At 45.6% G+C, this 24029-nt stretch overlaps 1 protein-coding gene across 1 annotated transcript; it reads left to right on the top strand.

The window, feature by feature from the left end:
* On the top strand, positions 1-23422 carry si:ch211-198m17.1 (mucin-5AC). The gene is made up of 12 exons (XM_038982012.1): positions 1-172; positions 12809-14527; positions 14730-14972; positions 15111-15217; positions 15312-15370; positions 15629-15774; positions 16045-16182; positions 18962-19004; positions 19218-19255; positions 19367-19454; positions 19979-20183; positions 20998-23422. The coding sequence occupies exons 1-12, from the start codon at positions 124-126 to the stop codon at positions 21127-21129; spliced, it is 2967 nt and encodes a 988-aa protein (XP_038837940.1). The 5' UTR covers positions 1-123; the 3' UTR covers positions 21130-23422.
* Positions 23423-24029: the final 607 nt, after the last annotated feature.

The raw sequence follows: 24029 nt of genomic DNA, 5'->3' as shown, positions 1-24029 counted from the left end.
CAGACACTGTCAGGCACGAAGGGAATAAGTTACTGCGTCTCCAGCAAGACCGTTACCGGGCACAAACCTTGTTGTTCTTCTTGATTATCTGAACTCGGACGAACCGTTATACACAGAGTGAACATGACATTATTTTGTCATCAACTTTTCATCCTATGGATTGTTGTCACAGGTAAGCTTGATTTAAATGTTTTATAGGATAATGTCTTGTTGTTGAAACGCCCATGTACGCATGGATCATTCGGTGGTATATTGTTCAAAATACACTTCTCAAAACAGGTGCCATTTCGTGTAGGATATACAAGGAAAATCCAGAGCTCTGTAGGGTATTTAAATCAATCTCCAAACGTTGCCCGTTTTTGCCTAAACATTGCAATAGGCTGTGTTTATATTTTTGTTCCCATAAGTTTGCAATGTCACTGGAATAACGATGTAATAACATTAAAGCTGCCAAGTGGATAGCAATGCAGTGTTTAGACTGAAGCTAGGCTATATTTACCATCACTAGCCTACCCTAGATTCACTTAAGCGACATTTTCAAATACACTACATGACCAAAGTATGTGGACACCTGTTCGTCAAACATCTCATTCTAAAATCATGGGCATTAATATGGAGTTGGTCCTCCCTTTTCTGCTATAACAGCCGCCACTCTTTTGGGAAGGCTTTCCACTAGGTGTAGGAACATTGCTGCGGGGACTTGCTTCCATTCAGCCACAAGAGCATTAGTGAGGTCGGGCACTGATGTTGGGCAATGAGGCCTGGCTCGCAGTCGGTGTGCCAATTCAGCCCAAAGATGTTCGATGGGTTTGAGGTCAGGGTTCTGTGCAGGCCAGTCAAGTACTTCCACACCGATCTCGACAAACCATTTCTGTACAGACCTCGCTTTGTGCCCAGGGGCATTGTGATGCTGAAACAGTAAAGGGCCTTCCCCAAACTGTTGCCACAAAGTTGGAAGCACAGAATCGTCTAGAATGTCATTGTATGCTGTAGCTGGAACTAAGGGACCTAGACCGAACCATGAAAAACATCCCCAGACCATCATTCCTCTTCCACCAAACTTTACAGTTGGCACTATGCATTGGGACAGGTAGCGTTTTCCTGGCATCTGCCAAGCCAAGATTCGTCTGTCGGAATGCCAGATGGTGAAGCGTGATTCATCACTCCAGAGAATTCGTTTCCACTGCTCCAGAGTCCAATGGCAGCCGACAATTGGCATTGTGCATTGTGATCTTAGGCTTGTGTGTGGCTGCTTGGCCATGGAAACCCATTTCATGAAGCTCCCAACGAACAGTTCTTGTGCTGACGTTGCTTCCAGAGGCAGTTTCGAACTCGGTTGTGAGTGTTGCAAACGAGGACAAACAATTGTTACGCGCTATGCGCTTTAGCACTCGGCAGTCCCGTTCTGTGAGCTTGTGTGGCCTACCACTTCGCGGCTCAGCCGTTGCTGCTCCTAGATGTTCCACTTCACAATAACAGCACTTACAGTTGACCGGGGGAGCTCTAGCAGGGCAGAAATTTGACTAACTGATTTGTTGGAAAGGTGGCATCCTATGACGGTGCCACGTTGAAAGTCACAGAGCTCTTCAGTAAGGCCATTCAACTGCCAATGTTTGTCTATGGAGATTGCATGGCTGTGTGCTCGATTTTATACACCTGTCATTAACGGGTGTGGCTGAAATAGCCGAATGAACTAATTTGAAGGGGTGTCATCATACATTTGTATATATAGTGTAAGTGTTTTTCTATCCATTATTATGTAAGGTAAGAAACCATTATTTAAGAAGGCTCTGATAGATCTCTTTTCATATGTACAGTACTAATACTTAAAAACTAGTGGCTATCTTAGACTCTTAGCAGGGGGTTCCCCAAAACTCTCCAAATGGAAGCCAAGACTTACTGAAGACTGAGTCATTGGTTCCACTGCTCTCTGGCTGGTTGTGACACACATCTTAACCATTCAAAGAAGTTCAGCTCTTTCTGTACTCTCTCTTCTATACTCTTTTAGCCTGCAACACTGGTGAAGTGTACTGTGGAATCTTAATGAGCCTATAGGCTCAGCCATGCTGCTGCTTAGCCTTGCTGCCCTGTACGGAAGTTGATTCTATTGGTCGCAGTCTCTTAATTAGGGCTGCTCTGGGGTTGCTTCATCACGTTGCCAACTACAGCAGGGATGGGCAACTGGCGGCCCGCATGCCCGCTTTTGTTGGCCCGCGGATCAATTATTATTTAAAAAATGTAGGACCTGAGTCGGGATCTCAATGTACTGTCGCAAGTTAAAATTGTAGAATACACTAGGTGCAATTTAGACATTTGGTTGTGCATCAGCAGTTTTTCTCTTATGTTATGTCTCTCACTGACAGTCACTCAAATAGCCAATGTCAGCTAAAAATTGGTAAGTTAGTCTAGCATCCAGCTTGTAAACATCCAGCTTTGTAAACGTCATGGTCGTATTTCCGACCAGGGGACCCCCATTGATTTTGTTTGTCACTCTCACTCAGATATCATATTAAAAAACAGCAAATATTTCTCTCCCCCTATGGCAAAATGTGCAGAATTACAGGAAATAAGCTATAAAACTGCTAATTTGTTTCACCGTTCCTTTGCAAAATGAGTAGAATTTAATGAAATTTGTTAGAACATTGTAAAATCTTCTCTCCGCCCCATGGCAAAATCGCTTAGGGCCCCCAAAAGGCTAGTGCCTCATGATGAGTTCAGATTTTTTGTGGCCCTCACCCCCATCAAAGTTGCCTATCCCTGCCCTATAGGGAAGGCCATATTTAAGGTCAAGGGTTACCATCAGAGGCCTGAGAGGAGCCACTGTCGTGTGGCTCAGTCCTTGCTGGTCCCCTGGTCTCTGCAGGCTGTTTTTATAGTTCGATCACTTGTTATGTGTTTAAGGTCTCTGTAACTCAGGGAGAGAGCTTGGCTCTGAACTGAAGGAGGCTTGTACGAGAAGCATGACTGAGTGTGTGTGTGTGTGTGTGTGTGTGTGTGTGTGTGTGTGTGTGTGTGTGTGTGTGTGTGTGTGTGTGTGTGTGTGTGTGTGTGTGTGTGTGTGTGTGTGTGTGTGTGTGTGTGGGTGTGTGTGTGTGTGTGTGAGGCAGGCAGGCAGGCAGCAGTAAAAAGATACATATGAAGGATCTCCTGAGGGTCGATCACCTCTTCCCCTGAGTCTGGCGCCATGGACTCCATCGTCCAGCGTGTGTCCCCGATAAGAAAGAGCATGTTCAGTGTCTCTTCTCCTCCCCTTCTTAACATTGTCTCTTTCCTCTCTGACCACATACATTCTTCATGTCAGCAGCTTCATAGTCTGGTGGTTAGTCATGATATTATATGTGCAGAGCATGCAGGGTCTATACAGGAGGTAATGGATGGGGTGGAGAGAGCGAGGAGACACACACACATTCATCAGTCCTCCCTTTTAAGTGTGATGAAGCCCAGATATCAACGAGTGATCACTATGCCGAGGTCAGGGTAAATAGGGTACAGTGAGTGTGGACATGTACAGTGAGTGTGACATGGGTTTGGTACTGTCTCCTTTCTCCTCACTATACCACCCAGCCTTTACCCACAATCTCTCTCTCTCTCTCTCTCTTGCTGCCTGCACTCCCCTTTTCATAGACACTCTTGCTTCTTCTTCTTTCTTTCTTTCTTTCTTTCTTTCTTTCTTTCTTTCTTTCTTTCTTTCATCTTGTCTTTCATCTTATCACCTCTCCCCCCTCCTCTTTCCTCCCTCTCGCTGAGTTGGATTAGGGGCTGTAAATCTCACTCTGTAATTGGAAAGCATGTGCTGGCCGAGCTTTAATAGGATATGATATGTGCTCAGAGCAGAGGCCCAGTGAGCGAGGAGCGCTAGCTGCACTAGGGAACCATCTGTTACCTACAGATAGTCAAGGCTGGACGAGCCCTCTGTGCTGATAAAGGATATAGGGAGGGGGACGTAGACACACACAACTCACCTCCCCTTAAGTCTTACAACTAGGGCAAGCCACGGGTCAAGCTGAAGGTAGGGAGGTCACTGAGAGAGAAAGACCACGGGAGATAAGCATGTAAATAAATCAACTGAGGTAACGATGAAGAAAAAGACACGAGAATAAACAATGACTGCAACTTAAACCTTCTGATCTTTCCCTAATAGAGAAAGTAGTACTGTGCTCTGTGTGTCCTTCCATGCCACCCATAGTAATGAGTCCTGCTGTGGGGCCCGGTGTTGACAAATCAGTACAAGACCCTCTAGCTGTGTGACTGCCTTTCTTCTGTCAGTGTGTGTGTCTTTGTGCCTGTGAGTGATGTTGTGTGTGCGTGTGTGTGTTTGTGTGTGTGTGTCAGGCAGGCCCTACCCCAGACAGACGATGGCCAGTACAGCTACCATCTAGTCAAACAGGACATTTCTCCTTCTCCTCCAGGCATTGTGAACAAATTGAGCAATCTCAAACACGCCCTGTCTGAAACAAAATTCAAGCCTCTGCTCGTCCCGTAACCCGTGTATATCCCGGACTCTGACATTGCTTGTTCTGATATTTCTTAATCTCTTGTTTCTTCAAGGGTTATTTAAGCAATAAGGCCCGAGGAGGTGTGGTATATGACCAATATACCGCGGCTAAGGGCTGTTCATACACACGACGCATCGCGGAGTGCCTGAATACAGCCCGTAGCCGTGTTATATTGGCCATAAACCACAAACCCCCGAGGTGCCTTATTACTATTATAAACTGGTTACCAACGTAATTAGAGGAGTAAAAATACATGTTTTGTCATACCCGTGATATACGGTCTGATACGGGCTGTCAGCCAATCAGCATTCAGGGCTCGAACCCCCCACTTTATAATTCTGTATTAGTATTGTACTGTTAGACATTTACTGCACTGTTGGACCATGGAACAAAAGCATTTAGCTGCGCCTGCTTTAGCATCTGCTAATATGTGTACGCGACAAATAAACTTTGATTTGAGAACAGTGTGAAGTTGTCTTTCGGGAATTAGGAAACCTGTTGATTCCCTAGATGTAATCTCACAGACAAATAATGCAAGACCTTTAGGGAAAGGGGATACCTCATTCCTCATTTAACCCAACCCCTCTGAATCAGAGAGGTGCGGAGGGCTGCCTTAATCGACATCCACGTCTTCGGCGCCCGTGGAACAGTGCGTTAACTGTCTAGCTCAGGGGCAGAACGACAGATTTTTACCTTGTCAGCTCGGGGATTCAATCCTGCAGCCTTTCGGTTACTGGCCCAACGCTCCTACCCGCCAGGCTACCTGCTTTACCCAGTTATGACAATGCCTGTCTATTGTCCTGTTGATTTGAAGAGTGTAAGATGCGGTATAAGCTGTCACAAGCTGTGACTGTGACTTTCCCATGAGCAACTATGCACAGTAGACTTCACAGTCATGATATTGGATGAATGCAGGGAGATAGGACCATTCTCATTCCTTCCATTGACCATGGACATGTTCAGCTTGATTAGACTAATTAGGAATCTGTCCCCGAAGCAGCGTGTATAACTATGTGAGGAATCTTTGTCACAGAGAGAGTGCAGCGGCATCAGCAACCTTAATAATAATAATGAATGGTATTTATATAGTGCTTTTCAAGGACCCAAAGTTGCTTCACAAACGAAGAAGGTTTATATCCCCCATATCCGAGGGAAGAGGTTTCAGCAAGGTCTATTACCTGGATGAGGCACCTCTTCAGAGAGAGAGAGAGAGAGAGAGAGAGAGCGAGAGAGAGAGAGAGAGAGAGAGAGAGAGAGAGAGAGAGAGAGAGAGACAGAGACAGAGAGAGACACAGAGAGACACAGAATAGCAGACACAGGGATATGGCAGTGGTTGGTCTGTAAGAGGTGGAGATCTCATTTCCGTGAGATAGGGTCACCTCTGGTGAACTGGCGTCAGCTGCCCTGCTTTGATGTCGCAGCCGTGGTAACAGAGAAATGGACAGGGCCCAAAGGGCAGATAGACTCACTACACCAGGGGAAGCTGAAGCAAACTGACCTGCTTGCTGCTACTGTTTGTGTGTGTGTGTGTGTGTGTGTGTGTGTGTGTGTGTGTGTGTGTGTGTGTGTGTGTGTGTGTGTGTGTGTGTGTGTGTGTGTGTGTGTGTGTGTGTGTGTGTGTGTGTGTGTGTGTGTGTGTGTGTGTGTGTGTGTGTGTGTGTGTGTGTGTGTTGTGTTTGATGTAAGAAGGGGAACATTCCCTACAGAGCCCCTACAAGCATTGCTCCTGCTGGTCATAAAGCAGTATGTTAGAAATGTCCACCTCATTAGCCTCATTCTAATCATTCCAGCCTCATTCTAATTAGCATGGACTGAAGTCCAACATTACTAGTCCTATGTCATGTACATGTTGTTATTTTACATGTTATGCTCTGAGATGTTATCCATGCTATTACACCCCCGATCGTTTCAGAGTGTTTGGTATGTCATTTGTGAGCACTGTTAGTAACTGTTATTCCTATTAGCATTTGTAAACAGTGAACAGCATGGACAGACAGACTAGACTACAGTAATCAACTCTGAAGGGACGTCACATTACTGTGATGGCGCTAATTAGAAAATCCTTTCGTTATCAGTCTCTGTGGGGTCAGTCACTAACCCGATGGCCAATATTTCTTTCTCTCTTTGTCTTTCTCTCTCTCTCTCTCTCTCTCTCTCTCTCTCTCTCTCTCTCTCCTTTCTTTCTTTCTCTTTCTCTGTTTTTCTGTGAGCATTCCGTAATCAGGTCTGTGTTTCTCACAGTGCTGGTAGATGTGATAAAAGCTATTTCAGGAACGCACTTCCCTAATCCCCACCCGTAAGCTGGGCATGTTTCCGTGGAAACTCCAAGTGACTGAAAGTGTCTACTGGAGGCAGGTTTCCGGAACCGTCATGACTCCTCCTGTCTATTTAAACCCGTTCTTCCCTCCCCGAGCACTGTCATCTGCTGACTCCAGACTGGGATTACGTCCCAAATGACACCCTTAATCCCTGTGTAGTGCACTACTTTTGACCAGGGCCCCTGAGGCACTATGCAGGGAGTGCACTATGTAGGGAATAGGATGCAATTTGGGACACAGGTTGTCTTGAAGTCCATTACCGAGTAGAGTCTGTGGGGGTTGGGGTTGAGGGGGCAACAAGGTAATTGTTTACCTGGCAGTCGGTTGAATTCATAAAGGGGCAGTTCACAGGAGTACCATTGTGCCACATGAAAAGAAAGCCTGTGAAGTGTGGTGCTGGGATGACAGACGAGCGTCATCGGTGTGGAGTCTCTCTCTCTGTCCCTCTTTCTCTCTCCCCCACTCTCTCTCTCCCCCTTCTCTGTCTCTTTGTCTCTCTCCCTCAGTGTTTTGTAGTGTGGCCATCAGAACTTTGACAGCTGGCAACGGATGTCTCCTGGCAACGGACACACTCCCACACTGCTTAGCGGTGGCGTGCGAGTCCCTCAGCCTCCGCTCGATGCTGTTCCCTTTTCTTCCTGTGTGGGAAGGGGAGGGTGAGGGTGTGGCTGGGTGACAGACTGTGACCATATTTTATTCTTTCTGTTTGTGAGTCTGTCGATGTTTACTTCACTGTGTGTGTGTGTGACGTGCAGTATGACCCTGGGAGTGACCACTGTATGACACTAATGTATACACTGTTGCAGTGACTTGATGTGAATCTGGTCCAACCCAAACTGGACCCTTTTGTCTATGTTATAAGTCAAGTTTTATTTGCAGTGCATTTCACATGTCTCAATACACTTTACAAAAAAGATGAGCTCTTCCTGAGTGTGTGGTCCCCTATGGTGAAGTTCTATAGGTGTCCTTTGACCTCTGGGGCATCTGATTTAACCCCATTATCTCATTGTGTCTTCCTGAGATGATCTGGCTGTAACACTAGGTTAATACCTAAAAGAGGGCTTCTGCCTGTCCTGCAATATACCGTTTACATAATCTACACTGTACTGTACTGCACCCTACCTATACACTGTCTCTTCTGGTTTGGTACGCTTTATTCAATACAACATTACCAGTAGTTCCTGGTAATAAGTTAGTGAAGATAAAGATTCAAATGAGCGGTAGTTGGACTACGTGCCAGTCCTGATGTTTAATAATGTAAAAAATAAAATAAAAAAATAAAAGAATGTGGAACTTTAAAGGAAATGGCAGTCAGAGGAGGCTGGTGGGAGGAGCTATAGGAGGACGGGCTCATTGTAATGGCTGGAATGGAATTACTGGAACAGAGTCTAACATGTGGTCTCCATATGTTTGATGTATTTGATACCGTTCCATTCATTCCATTCCAGCCATTACAATGAGCCGTCCTCCTATAGCTCCTCCCACCAGCCCCCTCTGATAGCAGGGATATTGAAACCCACACAGAACTTCCCCGTGCGAGTTGTTTAATTCCGCACCAGTTTAGTTTTATGTTGCTTATGAAACTACAGCAACTATGATGACGTGTATACGGAAGTAATAATGCACGGAGAAGCATCAATGTCGCAGTTGTTAATATGTATATTATGACTTTTTTGAGTACAATTGTTATTGTTTTTTATTTCACTTGGTCCCCCTCTATGGTCATGCTTCTCCCTCTGTTTTCTTTCTCTGTGGTCATTCCACCCCACCCCTTCAACAGTCTGTACTCTGCCTCCACACCGATGGACATGTATTTTTTTCATCACTGCCACAGTTGTCATTTATGTATATAATGCTATTTCTACTCTGCTTTTTTAGGACCGTTTTCATTATTTTATTTCACTTAGTCCTGCATGTTTGAGCTCGAAGCCTAACATTTTCACTGAACCCTGCAATCACACCTGCAACCCGGTACATGTGACTATTACTGTAAGCACTCTGAATCTGAGTCTGAGTCTGAATCTGAGTCTGAGTCTATGTCTGAATCTGAGTCTGAGTCTGAGTCTGAATCTGAGTCTGAATCAGCCGTGGTGGAAGTATTGTACTCAGGGACACAAACCTCAGATGACTTTGTAAGACACAGGATAGCCTCTGTGTGCGTGTTTGATGAAAACCTGTGTGTGTGTGTGTGTGTGTGTGTGTGTGTGTGTGTGTGTGTGTGTGTGTGTGTGTGTGTGTGTGTGTGTGTGTGTGTGTGTGTGTGTGTGTGTGTGTGTGTGTGCGGTGCGTGTGTGCGGTGCGTGCGTGCGTGCGTGCGTGCGTGCGAGCTGTGTGCGTGCCTGCATATGTGCATGTGAGTGTGTGAGTGTGTGTCAGGCGTGATATTCTTGCCTGGGGAATTGTGACTTAGGTCCGGAGCTTCCTCCTGTCCAGTGACAGGTAGGCAGGGGGTGTTTTATGACGCCGTCAAGGCTCCCCAGTAGCTATGTCTACTCATGTTCATGTCGACCTGTCTGGGAAGGGATCTTCAATTTTCCAACATGGCCACACTCTCATGGTGTATGGTATACCCACATCATGCACAAAATGTGTCGGGATGTAGCAGAGTGACTCCAGCCGTAGAGAGCCGACTCTGTGATCCAAGTCTGATGTGGATCTAAATGAGACGTCAGTGATTGTTTTCAAGCGACTTTTCCAGGACGGAAGCATTTGAATGAGAGGGGGGAACTGTGGAAAGGTCATCACAAACACGCACGCACGCACAACCACAAACACACACACACACACCATTGTGTTGACGTTTTGTCATTGTTGCAGTGCTGAGAGAGAAGTGATCAGATAACTCTGTCATTGCTTTAACTTACCAGCCGATACTCTCACCTCTCCCTCGGTTTCCACTCTGTTGCCTTGGATATCATGGTGTCCATTGTATGGCTGTTTGCATGGCAGCAGTATTGGGGATGTGGCTAGATTTACTATTGGTGTTTTTAGAAAGTGTTGTATAGTGCGAAGTCTGCTGACTAGTCTGTTGATTTTACAATCAACAAGTTCTCAATTGTTCTCAACTGTTCTCAACTGTTCTCAATTGTTGTCAATTGTTCTCACCTCTCACAACAGATGTTTGTAGCCCATGACTTAGAGCAGGGGTTCTTAAACTTTTTCAGCCTGGGACCCAAATGAGAAATTCCGTGTTCAGTCATTTCAAATGTTGCCATGGGGCGTAGAGAAAATTTCACTGTTTTAAAGCAAGTTTTCTGCAATTCTACAAATCATGCCATGGGGCAGAGAGGACATTTAGCAATTTTCTAAAACATTTCATGCAGTTCTGCTCATTTTGCAATGGGGCAGAGAGGAAAACATTTCAGTTTTACAGCTAATTTCCTGCAATTCCTCCCACTTTGGGTCGTGACCCCTACTTTAAGAAAGGCTGACTTAGAGGGTGTAAAATCAAGTGGCGTTTAACCGACACCTCAGAGCTACCAATGGGCCTGACGGAGGGAAAGGTCTGTGTGTTGGATGGAGAATAGCAGGAAGTAGTGGGCTACTGCCTACTGTATGTCGATGCTAAATTAGGCTTTGACTTCCCAGTAGTTGTGTTGTGGGGCAGGGCCTGATTTCTGTCACCACCATCTGCTTTAACACCCATTTACACATTACACTACTGTAAATGTTTGCGCTTGGCATTGGTAATTTTAGATAGGCAGTCCATTGGCCAGCCTTGTCCAGGATCACACTGGATGATCTATGCTCAGCCTGCTCTTTGTTCAGGTTGCCAGGGAGATTTCTTATGTTTGGAATCTGTGTGTTTTTCTTTTCCCCAGTACAATGGACCATAGATTAGGTTTCCAGGTTTTAGTTAGCAACCACATTGCTAGGCTTCATTATTGTGTATTTATCCGGTTTCTGCTAAGACGCTCGTCTGAAGACAACACATTCTGTCAGGCATGTCTGCATCGCCAAGGCCCGCTGGCAAATTTATGCGGAGGAATCTAACCAATGGGCAGAATGTTTTAATTTGGTTACCAAGAGATTAAAGTGTACTGTGACACACTGCGGTGATACACCCAGAATGTACAGTATGAAGGGGAAAGACTCTTACTCATAGCTATGTCTTCATATCATCATATAAAGATAGAGGGATGGGCATAACTGATAGAAATCTCATTAAAAGAACATACTGTTGATTTCTTATGTCTTGCACTGTGAATAAAAGGGGATAATTAAATCTAGTGTTTTCTCATTGGTCTTTGTTGGGTTTAATCTCTTGGAATCAACTAAAACCCTTGGGGCTATCTTCTTTCATTCTTAATCTACACGAGCTACTAACAGATTGATACAGTACTGTTAACTGCATCTGTGTTTTGTGTCACTGGCCCCACACTGTTCTCGTTTCGGGAGACGTTTTCTGGTTTCGGTCACCTCGCCTTGTTATCATCATAACCAATAAAATCTATATTACGTCAGCTGTGATCATAAAAGCCTTTCTCTCAGTCCACCACCCATCCTATCAGGTAACGCTGTATTTATTCAATCCACTCCCTCATACCATATGTGTGGGTGAAGGGATGTACGTGTGTACGTGTGTGTGTGTGTGTGTGTGTGTGTGTGTGTGTGTGTGTGTGTGTGTGTGTGTGTGTGTGTGTGTGTGTGTGTGTGTGTGTGTGTGTGTGTGTGTGTGTGTGTGTGTGTGTGTGTGTGTGTGTGTGTGTGTGTGTGGTGAAAGAGTCTGTATGGATACAAGTGTGTTCTCTATCTCAAATACGGATGGCCATTAAGTTCGGCCTTGACAGGTGTGTGTGTGCTCTTTGGTAATTTTTCATCCGTTAAATGGGTTTTGGTTACCAAGCGACAGAGCCGTTAGGTCACACGGGGCAACGTACACTCTGGCGTGTACTGTGTGTTCCTGGAAAATAATTGAATCACACACACAATCAGATATTAGTCTTTGTTCCACCCCTACTTCCTCCTGCATCTCTGCTGCCTGGTATGGTAGGAGCAACACAGGGTTTGCCATCTGCCTAAGTCGCATCCCAAATGGCACCCTATATTGACCAGAGCCAAAAGTAGTGCACTATGTAGGGAATAGGGTGCCATTTGGCATGGGGCCCCATGTTGAGCGTGTGTTCCCTCTCCGCTTTAGCTGGAGGAGGAAATAGAAAAGGTTGAACGTATTCAGCCAACGCATACAGATGAGGACCCAGCACCGCGGCTCGGGGTAAACAGGCCGAGGCAGTGTTCTATCAAAGGCCTCCTGCTGGGTGTGCCGCTCCTCAGGCTGCTGTGAAGCTGCCAAACACAAAGAGACCAGAGCAGATTGGGTTTAACAGCACCGTGGACAGGCATCACCGCAACGCGCTAAGATCAACATGACGCCGAGTCCTCTTTGAAGAGACTGGTAATAAACTTGACTAGACACGACACTGACATTGCGCGATGCAGTGAGTGGCATTTGAGGTACGTCAGTAGGCGGACGATCGTGTACTTGTCTTTTGTCACGCTTATGACGTGATGCACTTTTGTACGTCTCTGTGACACAACTGGAATGGTGAGCTCAGCTACAGCTAAAGCAAATGCCGCAATGACTTTTCATCACTAAGCTCCAACACTGAACACAGCTCCAACACTGAACACTTTTAGTTGTCTAGATTCCAGTGCTTTTGCAGACGGCCCAAGTGGTATTGGAACGCATGCTGTCAACCAGGGCTATTCCATTTATTTTCTGGAGGGCCCAAACACCTCAGATTTTTTTTTTGTTTCTACCTGGTAGTTAAATTCACTCATCGGTCGCAGTCATCCCTGATTATAGGGGGGAACATGCACACCAGAGGAGTAACTGGCCAAGGTTTAAGACTTCTGGTTAAGACCACAGGCTTTGACTCCCTAACCTTTGACCTTAACATAACAGGTCTGTTTCAGTATTGCAGGTTTGGGGTGTTTTGCAGAGTGTGTATGGGGCACATGAAGCTGAGCTCATGACTTACTGTATGTTTGTAGTGTTGTCTTTATCTTTAGGGGCAGAGTCCAACACCCCGACTCCTGGCACACACGAAAGTCCTGGGCCCACAGATACATCCATGACCCCAGGAGATAGATCCACCACCATCTTATCCACAAAGACCGCAGTCTCCACTGAACCCAGCTCCACCACCACAGACCGAGCCACCACCACCCAAGACCCCTCAACTGTCCTCCCTAGCACTGATGGCACCTCACCCACAACAGCAGCCGTCTCTACAACTAAAGAGGTCTCTACTACGACAGACCTGACCTCAACTTCTGATACGACAGAGTCTACGGGAGCAGTCGGCACCACTGCGACAGAAACAAGAACTATCCCGTCGGTCAGCACAGCAGAGATGACTTCCTCCCACAAGACCTCGGCGTACACTGTCACGTCCCCTGAGTCGACGGGAAAAGACAGTCAATCTACAGACAGTGGCATGACAACACCCACCACCACACCTGCCCTTAGCAGAGGGGTCTCTCTGTCTACCACGGAACATGCCGGAACCTCCTCCTCTGTCACCACTGAGACAGGACGTACCTCAAACACAACTCCAGACATTGTCCCAACCAGCAGTACCAAAGAGCCAGGCACACATGAAACAACAGCCATCAATGCAGCTACCACAGATACAGGTACCAAAGACAGTGAGACCACAGGTACAGGGATCACAAAGTCCACCATCCCACCAACTGGTCAGACCTCTCTCCCAGTAACAGAGGGTAGTACCCTGTCTTCAACACGCCCCTCCTCCACTACAAAGGGCTCTGAGACCTCTCTCCCAGTAACAGAGGGTAGTACCCTGTCTTCAACACGCCCCTCCTCCACTACAAAGGGCTCTGAGACCTCTCTCCCAGTAACAGAAGGTAGTACCCTGTCTTCAACACGCCCCTCCTCCACTACAAAGGGCCCTGAGACCTCTCTCCCAGTAACAGAGGGTAGTACCCTGTCTTCAACACGCCCCTCCTCCACTACAAAGGGCCCTGAGACCTCTCTCCCAGTAACAGAGGGTAGTACCCTGTCTTCAACACGCCCCTTCTCCACTACAAAGGGCCCTGAGACCTCTCTCCCAGTAACAGAGGGTAGTACCCTGTCTTCAACACGCCCCTCCTCCACTACAAAGGGCCCTGAGACCTCTCTCCCAGTAACAGAGGGTAGTACCCTGTCTTCAACACGCCCCTCCTCCACTACAAAGGGCCATGAGACCTCTCTCCCAGTAACAGAGGGTAGTACCCTGTCTTCAACACACCCCTCCTCCACTACAAAGGGCCATGAGACCTCTCTCCCAGTAACAGAGGGTAGTACCCTGTCTTCAACACGCCCCTCCGCCACTACAAAGGGCCCTGAGACCTCTCTCCCAGTATCACATAGTACCTCGCCCTCTACCTCGACCACCGCCAATACAGAGGGCTCCCAGGTCCCCACTACAAAGGGCCCTGAGACCTCTCTCCCAGTGACCGATGGCGCCACGTCCTCAACCCCCACAGCTACCATTACAGGGAGCCCTCATACAGACAAAACCACTGGAACAGAGGGGATTACCGATTCTACAACCACAGCTGACACTCCAGCCTTGCCCCCCACCTCCGGCTCTTCCTCCAGCCCACCCTCTCCAGGTTCAACCCAAACCCCAGGCAGCAGCACTGAGGCCCCCATAGACACCTCCACCACCACCCCTTCCCCCTCACCCACCATCACACCTACAGGAGGTATGCTTTAAAATGTAATTGTCCGTGTCATATGTTGTAAACATGATTGTGTCTGGGTAATGTCTGAAGGAGGACTAAATATAATGCCGCAAACTGATTAAAAACATATTATCTTCACTGTGAGATGTTAATCCATGTTGAAACTTCCTTTCTAATTTCATCTTTGTTTTGTCTTCTTTCCTTCTTTTTCTTTTCACCACAGAAACCCCTGGACAACCAACTAGCAAAACTAGTGAGAGCCCACTTCCTCCTTTCCACACCTCCACCTCCCCTACCGGTGGAATCACCACCCAGCCAGAGTCAGCCATCACTGCTACCACGTCCCTGCCTCCACCCATCCCCATAGTGTGTCCCTCCACTCCCTGTCCGTATGATAGCATCTGTCTCAATGGCACCTGCCAGTGTGTGTCTGGGACCTTCCTCTTAGAGGGCCGCTGTGTACAAGGTTAGTGCTAGTTGTTGGTGTTATAATGAAGACAATGATGGTGCTGATGCCGAGGATGATGATGGTGATGATGATGAAAATATTAATATTGATAAACGACTCTTTTTTTGACTCCTTTTTCCCCCCTTTCATTTTCAGCCCAAGTGTTCTCTGGAGACCTGCATCTCAACCAGACATTTCAGGCTGAAATGAGCAACCGGTCATCAGTGATATTTCGGCGAACAGCAGCCAGGATCTCAGAGGCAGTAGGTCCCTGAGTCACAGAGCCCAGTAGCTGCAGTGTGTTGTCCTCTCAGAGCTACAGAGCGGGACAATAATCCTCTCTTATCTTATTTTTAGCTGAGAAGAGCCTTGGAAAACGAGTCTGGGTACAGCCAGACTGATGTCGTGCTGCTGAGGTAGGATTCTCTACGCTACATTGTCAAGAATGGTTGTTATCCAATGTACAGTATATCCCACTGGGCACAGATGTAACGTCAACATCTTTCCCACGTTGGTTCGGCGTACTTTCATTGAGATAACGTGGGAACAACGTTGATTCAACCCGTGTGTGCCCAGTGGGATTTGTTGTGATGACCAGGACATTGGTTTGACCATACATTTTATCAGCTGGCTTATTATAATGGTGATTACGTATGGTCTTTGTGACCCTACAGGCAAGGCAGTGTGATAGCGACCGTGAACAACGTGTTTAAACTAGGCTCCAGTGCCACCCAGACTTCGACCAATGGCGCTATAGAGAGAGCCATACAAGCCTGTGGGACGACATGTGGGACTATACTGGAAAGAGCTACATTTACGGGTGCGTACTGTGCATTACTTCTTCAACCTGTGTAGAAGGAGTGACCAGCAGGGAGATTCTTACTACCTGAGAGCTTGAACCATACTTTCTACTCATAGAAAATAATAGATAGATAGGTACTTTATTATACCAGAGAATGTCATGTCAAACAACAGTAGACAAAAATACTGACATTCTCCTACTCTGTAGCTATTAAAAAGTCCCATAGAACATGGAATACCGTTACATATTGTCACTATCCTGACTGGTGTGTCCCTATCCTTTTCCCAGCCACTGACCTATGTGATCAGGCCCCCCTACCGTGTGATGTCCACTCTACTACGTGCAAATACAAAGAAGATGGAGTGACCAGATGCTTCTGTAAGGCTGGCTACATCAACAGCTTCTACTCAAACCAAAGCTGCACAGGTGAGTACAAACCTGTCTCTAATGGTTTTATGCTCATTAAAAGGTCATTCAAGATTAGTAATTCAAGATTCAAGTCGGTGATTATATGTTTTAGTAGTCTTTGTGGTTGTACGTACTGAGTGCATTGAAATGTTACACAAGACACACGATAACAGCTTAGCTACTGTATAATGGAGCTGCCGAATACATTCCATTTGATAGAGAGAAAAGATTAAAGGAGATACAGACAGACACAGACAGACTCGGAGCAAGGTCAAGTACACTTGGCTTAGCTTCAGTGTGAGGAAAATGGGAATGTTTCCATCAAAAAGAATGCATTTGCGTTCATTTAAATACTTTTGTGTGTGGGTGTGTGTGAGAGAGAGATAGAGAAATAGAGAGAGATTTTTATTGTTTATTTCACTTAAATTTATCATCTAGTTCACTTGCTTTGGCAATGTTAACATGTTTGGCCAATAAAGCCCTTGAATTGAGTTGAGTTGAATTGAGAGAGAGAGAACACAAACAGACCTCACAGAGCCCCAGGACAGCAACACAATTAGACCCAAACGAATCATGAGAAAACAAAAAGATAATTACTTGACACACTGGAAAGAATTAATAAAAAGACAGAGCAAACTAGAATGCTATTTGGCCCTAAGAGAGTACAGAGAGTACACCGTGGCAGAATACCTGACCACTGTGACTGACCCAATATTAAGGAAAGCTTTGACTATGTACAGACTCAGTGAGCATAGCCTTGCTATTGGGAAAAGGTGTCTCAAGAGAAGACAGGCTATGTGCACACTGCCCACAAAATGAGGTGGAAACTGAGTTGCACTTCCTAACCTCTTGCCAAATGTATGACCATATTAGAGACACATATTTCCCTCAGAATACACAGATACACAATGAATTCAAAAACAAACCCAATGTTGATAAACTCCCATATCTATTGGGTGAAATACCACAGTGTGCCATCACAGCAGCAAGATGTGTGACCTGTTGCCACAAGAAAAGGGTAACCAGTGAAGAACAAACACCATTGTAAATACAACCCATATTTATGTTAATTTATTTTTCCTTTTGTACTTTAACTATTTGCAGATAATATGGCATTTGTAATATCTTAATTATTTTGGAACTTTTGTGAGTGTAATGTTTACTGTAAATTTGTATTGTTTATTTCACTTTTGTTTATTTTCTAGTTCACTCACTCAAAATTAAATCTAGAATCGGCTTCCTATATCGCAACAAAGCATCCTTCACTCATGCTGCCAAACATACCCTCGTAAAACTGACCTTCCTACCGATCCTCGACTTCGGTGATGTCATCTATAAAATAGCCTCCAACAATCTACTCAACAAACTGGATGCAGTCTATCACAGTGCCATCCGTTTTGTCACCAAAGCCCCATACACAACCCACCATTGCGACCTGTACGCTCTCGTTGGTTGGCCCTCGCTTCATACTCGTCGCCAAACCCACTGGCTACAGGTTATCTACAAGTCTCTGCTAGGTAAAGCCCCGCCTTATCTCAGCTCACTGGTCACCATAGCAGCACCCACTCGTAGCACGCGCTCCAGCAGGTATATCTCTCTGGTCAACCCCAAAACCAATTCTTCCTTTGGCCGCCTCTCCTTCCAGTTCTCTGCTGCCAATGATTGGAACGAACTACAAAAATCTCTGAAACTGGAAACACTTATCTCCCTCACTAGCTTTAAGCACCAGCTGTCAGAGCAGCTCACAGATTACTGCACCTGCACATAGCCCATCTATAATTTAGCCCAAACAACTACCGCTTCCCCTACTGTATTTATTTATTTATTTATTTTGCTCCTTTGCACCCCATTATTTATATTTCTACTTTGCACATTCTTCCACTGCAAATCTACCATTCCAGTGTTTTACTTGCTATATTGTATTTACCTCGCCACCATGGCCTTTTTTTGCCTTTACCTCCCTTATCTCACCTCATTTGCTCACATTGTATATAGACTTATTTTTCTACTGTATTATTGACTGTATGTTTTGTTTATTCCATGTGTAACTCTGTGTTGTTGTATGTGTCGAATTGCTATGCTTTATCTTGGCCAGGTCGCAGTTGCAAATGAGAACTTGTTCTCAACTAGCCTACCTGGTTAAATAAAGGTGGGGGGGAAGAAAAAAAAAACTTGCTTTGACAATGTTAACATATGTTTCCCATGCCAATAAAGCCCTTAAATTGAACATTGAAATTGAAATTGAGACAGAGAGAGAGAGAGGGTCAAGTGCTGTGTAGACGTTTCTCCTCTCTGATCCATGGCACTATATATCTCTTTAATGTATTCGTCTGCAAAGGGGGCCGTTGCCCTGGAAACCAGTTGAAGAATCATGGTCGCTATCTGCCGAGCCAGGGGCTGGATTACTTTTGTCCAGCAGAGAAGTTATGGGATGGGGAGAACTACTAAACATAGATGACTCTGCTCCCCACAGCCCCCATGTTAAACTACACATACTGTATAGCCTGTTCCTCAAATCTAAAATTGTACGCACTGATGTTACAACATACATCAACTTCTCTTAGAAGCAAATGTTTATTATGTGGCTTATTGAGCAAACATTGGCGAGCTTCACCTGTTCTCTCCTGTGATAGCGGAGCTACAGTACACAGAGTGGCTGTTAAGATCACAGTGTTCCCATGTTAGTTCCTCTCTGTGAAACGGTGACATCACTGTCTCCATAGAGATCCGATAATTCACATGGTTCTGTGTGTAATTCAATGGCTGTCTCTCACCTATGTTTCCTCTTTCTCCATAGCCTGTCCCAGTGGTCAAAGGTCAGAGGGAGACACATGTGTGCCGTGAGTATTTTAATCGAATATATTTTTGTTTGGTTGAGACAGGCGGAGATCCCCTTTTGATATTGCATTAAAGCATTGTAGATAGCTGCAAGTAACTAGCGCCCCCTTGTGTCCTCACTGTGTAATTGCACCAGGAACTACTGTCACCTAAGACAATGTATTGTGGTTAGATATTAAATGTGTATCATGTTTGCTATTATTGCTCTATTCCAGATGCCCGTTTGGCTACGCTGGATTCAACTGCACTGACTGTAAGTTGCACTAAAGCTCCTCTTTCTTAACCAAATGGCTCCAGAGATTTGATAAAAGTTAGTGTGGTGTTTGTATATCTGAAGTGTGTTCATGTATCTCTCTCTGTGTAGCGGCTCTGTTGGCAGTGGTGGTCATCGCCTGTGTACTGGGGGGAGTCCTTCTCATCATGCTGCTGGCCTTGTTTGCATATTGCTGCTGGTAAGAATATAACACCCTCCTCTCCCTCCACTCCTCTCCCTTCTCTCCTCTCCCCTCCTCTCATCTCCTGTCCCTTCTTTCCTCTCCCTCCTCTCCTCTCCTGTCCCTTCTCTCCTCTCCCTCCTCTCCTCTCAGTCCTCTCCCTTCTCTCCTCTCCCTCCTCTCCTCTCAGTCCTCTCCCTTCTCTCCTCTCCCTCCTCTCCTCTCAGTCCTCTCTGTCCTCTCCCTTCTCTCCTCTCCTGTCCTTTCTCCCCTCTCCCTTCTCTCCTCTCCCTTCTCCCCTCTCCCTTCTCTCCTCTCCCTTCTCTCCTCTCCTGCCAAGCCCTAACCTCCATTCACACTGCCCCTCATCAGAGGCCTACCACCCTCCTCTAACCATTACTCTGTCAAGTCTTAGCTGCACCCCTGGCTCTACACCGACCCTACAAAATATTGCCGTTATTTCTCTCACCAGAGTGTATCATCAGAGAAACTTACCGATATAGGGCTGTGCATTTACATTGTCCAACCTGTGTGTCTCGGAGGTACCGGTCGCAGTCAGTGAAGAAGCCTTCAGCAGAGTTCAGCAGCCCGTACCCTGTGGAGAACATCCAGGGCCCCTGGTCCACCACCCAGGGCATCACCCCGATCCCCCGGGCCAACACCAACTGGGCTTCAGCCCCCATGGAGATGACCGAAGGGGGCAGCACACACCACCTGGTCGACATGAAGCCCCACACCAACGGAGCGGTGAGTCACTTGTGATTAAGCCTGTGTTCTTCTGACCATATGGAGACTTACTACAAGATAAACCTCCTGCTTGTACATTGCCCCAAATTGTAATTGTCCTGTCTGCTTTCCTCTCCCTGCTGTTGTCCTCTGGAAACCTAATGGGCTAACTCAAAGATCTTCTCTGTCTTGTGTAACATATTTAAGGAGTTTTGAGATTTTGTCTCCTTAAATGCTGTGTGCTCCTTGTCATTTAACTCCTATATTACACGCCAAAATCGTATGTAATATTTGCTTTTTTGTGTGCCATAACTGTACTTGTCGTAGTGGAGAGTTAATGTTTGCTAGTGTTTATGTTTGCTAGTTAGTTAGCATGTACGTATGTGCTCCCTCCCTTCCTTGCCTGACTCCCGGGGTGTTGCTTTAGGGATTCCACATCCTGCCTAAACGGGGGAAGAAGGTAAGGTTCTAAGTCTAGTAATGCTTTGCTTTCCCTCTCCTTACTAATCAAGCCTAAAACCTCTGCTGAGGATTTTACTAAACCTACCCTGTCCTTTGACCTGTTGATGGGAAAGACCGGAACTTCATGAACACTTGGTGGAACAGTCAATAGCTTCCAGTACCTTATGTGATCCACCATTTGGTTTAGGAGGGAAAATAACTCTTATTGGGTTTCAATAGTCCATCATATACGTTCATGAATGCTCAGTTTTGACATCTTAATTTCATGTGTGTGTGTTTGTGTGTGTGCCTGCATGTGTCTGTGTGTGTGTGCCTACATGTGTGCATGTGTGTCTAGCACGATCTCTGACATTCCCGCCTGTCAATGTTTCAGACCGGGTCGTATGACCTGACCTCAGACAGCATGAACACGTTCAAGGGGAAGAACCAGTCTCGCTACTCCTACCTGGTGCAGGGCCACGAGAACCCTTACTTCATACCTGCAGATGACAGGAGACCCGTATGAGAACCACAGTGACGTCTGGAGACAAGGGCCCGTATTCACAAAGCGTCTCAGAGCAGAAATGCTGATCTAGGATCATTTTTGCCTTCTTTAATCGCAATGACCAAAAAGGGGAGACCGGATCCTGGATCAGCAATCCTACTCTTAGATGCTTTATTAATATTTGCCGTTGAGAGGAGAGAAGAATGGGATAGAGAGAGGAGGGAAGGCTACAGGGAAGATGGGGGTGTGTATCGGACAAAAATGGCTGAAGATCAAATTGAGAAGTCACTGACTTCTAGTAACTCTGGGTATAGGTACATCTTCTCACTGTATTTATGTTGAACTATGTAGAACTCTGTGTATACCTTTTCATCAGGATGTTCGGATAGATGCCATGTACTGTGTAGGACATCTGTAGTAATTTGTGGTTTACAATCCTTCATGGACTGGAATCATTCATGGTTTAACGGCACAACTACAAGGGACTTGACAGCAGGGTTTTAAATATGTTCTTCTTGAATCCATTATCAAAATCAGCTTTATGATTCACAACGATCTGGGGTCAAACATTCACTGACTTCCCAGGGATTCACTTCAATAATTGACACCACCAAAGAGGGTTGTGTTCGCTATAAATTCACGGTTTTACTTTTGAAATGTTCCGTTCATCTGATCATAGTCTTTATCCTGTTCTGCAATACAAAGAGAGGATTCTGAACAAAAAATAAATGTAATATGTTTTATTTGTGTCTATTATGCTGAGTTTAGACTGGCAGCCCAAATCCTATAATTTTTTCTCACTAATTGGTATTTTGAAAAAGATCTGTGGTTGGTCAAAAGACCAATTAGTGGGAAGAAAAAGGTCAGAATTGGACTGCCTTAAACGCAGCCTTATTAAATGAAGACTGAGCTGAATATAGCTTGTCATAGCCAGTAGGTGTCGCCATTGTTCAGGGTCAAGCTTTTCATGTTTTCTCAGCAGTATGCTGGTAAGGTTAGTTACCTGTATGTCTATGTCTTATTGAAGAGATTACTGATAGATTTTATTGAAGATTGGTCATTCTGCATTGTAGTGTCTGCGCTCTCACAATCAACGTAGTATTTGAAAGTGATTAATCCCTTGCTAATTGCACTAAATGATGTATTGCGTTTCACTACATGTGATTTGTTTGGGTGGGGGGAATCATAGACACATTCTCAGCAAGAGCTAATTTATTTTAGTATTTTTACTTTAGGATTGAATGTCTTTTCATGAGGAGAGCAGTGTGTATGAATGGCTGAAGGAGCTGGATCCCTAGTTTAGGGGTTTATACAGTAAAGGGATATTTTGTATTAGTCTTGTCTGGAGCTGATAGACCTACTCTACAGTCTATTAGTTTGGCCTGGAGCTGAGTAGACCTACTCTACACTCTATTAGTCTGGCCTGGAGCTTAGACCTACTCTACAGTCTAGTCTGGCCTGGAGCTGAGTAGACCGACTCTACAGTCTATAAGTCTGGCCTGGAGCTTAGACCTACTCTACAGTCTAGTCTGGCCTGGAGCTGAGTAGACCGACTCTACAGTCTATAAGTCTGGCCTGGAGCTGAGTAGACCTACTCTACAGTTGATAAGTCTGGCTTGGAGCTGAGTAGACCGACTCTGCAGTCTATTAGTCTGGTCTGGAGCTGAGTAGACCTACTCTACAGTCTATAAGTCTGGCCTGGAGCTGAGTAGACCTACTCTACAGTCTATAAGTCTGGCCTGGAGCTGAGTAGACCAACTGCAGTCTATTAGTCTGGCCTGGAGTGGAGTAGACCTACTCTACAGTCTATAAGTCTGGCCTGGAGCTGAGTAGACCTACTCTACAGTCTATAAGTCTGCCCTGGAGCTGAGTAGACCTACTCTACAGTCTATAAGTCTGGCCTGGAGCTGAGTAGACCAACTGCAGTCTATTAGTCTGGCCTGGAGTGGAGTAGACCTACTCTACAGTCTATTAGTCTGGCCTGGAGCTGAGTAGGCCTACATGCTCTATTATTAGTACCTTCCCTGCTGAAGCTGTCTGCATCTGCAAACGTGCCTGTTTCGATTGGTCTTTTTGAAGAATAGGAAAATTATGCAAAAAAAAAGCTCTCGACCAAGCTTGTTCTCGGATGTGCCAATTACCATGTCTATACAGTTCCGCAAAACTCTGATGTATCTGGAAGTCTTTCATGTGTCTGTGTATTTGTGAGTATGTGTGTCATGGAGACAGTGCACTATTTTCTAAATGTATATACAACTTTTGTAAATGAAATGTCTTACTGCAGAGAATGTAAGTGCGATGAAAATAAATACATTTAAACACACAAACATGCCTTTTCCTTATGTTATCATGCAGAAAGATGTTGTCAATAAACATTAGTGGATGTATCTGTGTGTAGTCCACAGGTTACGAAGGGAATTCGTCTTTTTGCTCTGATCCCAACAACTTCCCTAGACAACCAACAAACACTTGACACACATTGTTGAGAGGAGCACAGGGTCAGTCAATCGCAGTGCAGAGCCCTTGGAGCCATGCCTACTACACTTGATTCAAGTCTGAGGAATTAGGAAATCCTATGATGTCTGCATCCAATTTAACCCATTCCAGAAAGACAGAGCTCTATGTTAGTGCTGATAATCCATGGTAACACAGTGTGTAGCAGAGGGAGGTGGAGTGGATTTGGATTTAACCATATGGACAGTGTTGGAATTGACCCATCCTGCTGGTCCAAATATATCTCCACTAAATTCATCAGAGGGTAGAGGCTCTGCTCTGACCTTGTTTGGGAAGAGTGCACTGCAGATGCCAGATGTGCTTTCATGGAGATTTAATAGCAAAGCTATCAGATACTGTACTCATTTGGTGTGAGACAGCTCACCTCGATCCAGATTCGGAATATAGAGAGAAGGGAGACGGGCGGA

This window comes from Salvelinus namaycush, chromosome 3 (assembly GCF_016432855.1).
Source record: "Salvelinus namaycush isolate Seneca chromosome 3, SaNama_1.0, whole genome shotgun sequence".
NCBI classification, from domain to species: Eukaryota; Metazoa; Chordata; class Actinopteri; order Salmoniformes; family Salmonidae; genus Salvelinus; species Salvelinus namaycush.
The sequence above is the reverse complement of the archived record's forward strand: the minus strand, read 5'-3'. Positions and strand labels throughout refer to the sequence as shown.

Excerpts from the sequence above, each read along its gene's own strand:
- si:ch211-198m17.1 (XM_038982012.1), top strand. The coding sequence starts at position 124 with ATGACATTATTTTGTCATCAACTTTTCATCCTATGGATTGTTGTCACA. Across the intron at positions 14,973-15,110 it reads AGAGGGCCGCTGTGTACAAG|CCCAAGTGTTCTCTGGAGAC; the intron begins GTTAGTGCTAGT and ends TTTCATTTTCAG. Across the intron at positions 19,256-19,366 it reads TGGATTCAACTGCACTGACT|CGGCTCTGTTGGCAGTGGTG; the intron begins GTAAGTTGCACT and ends CTCTCTGTGTAG.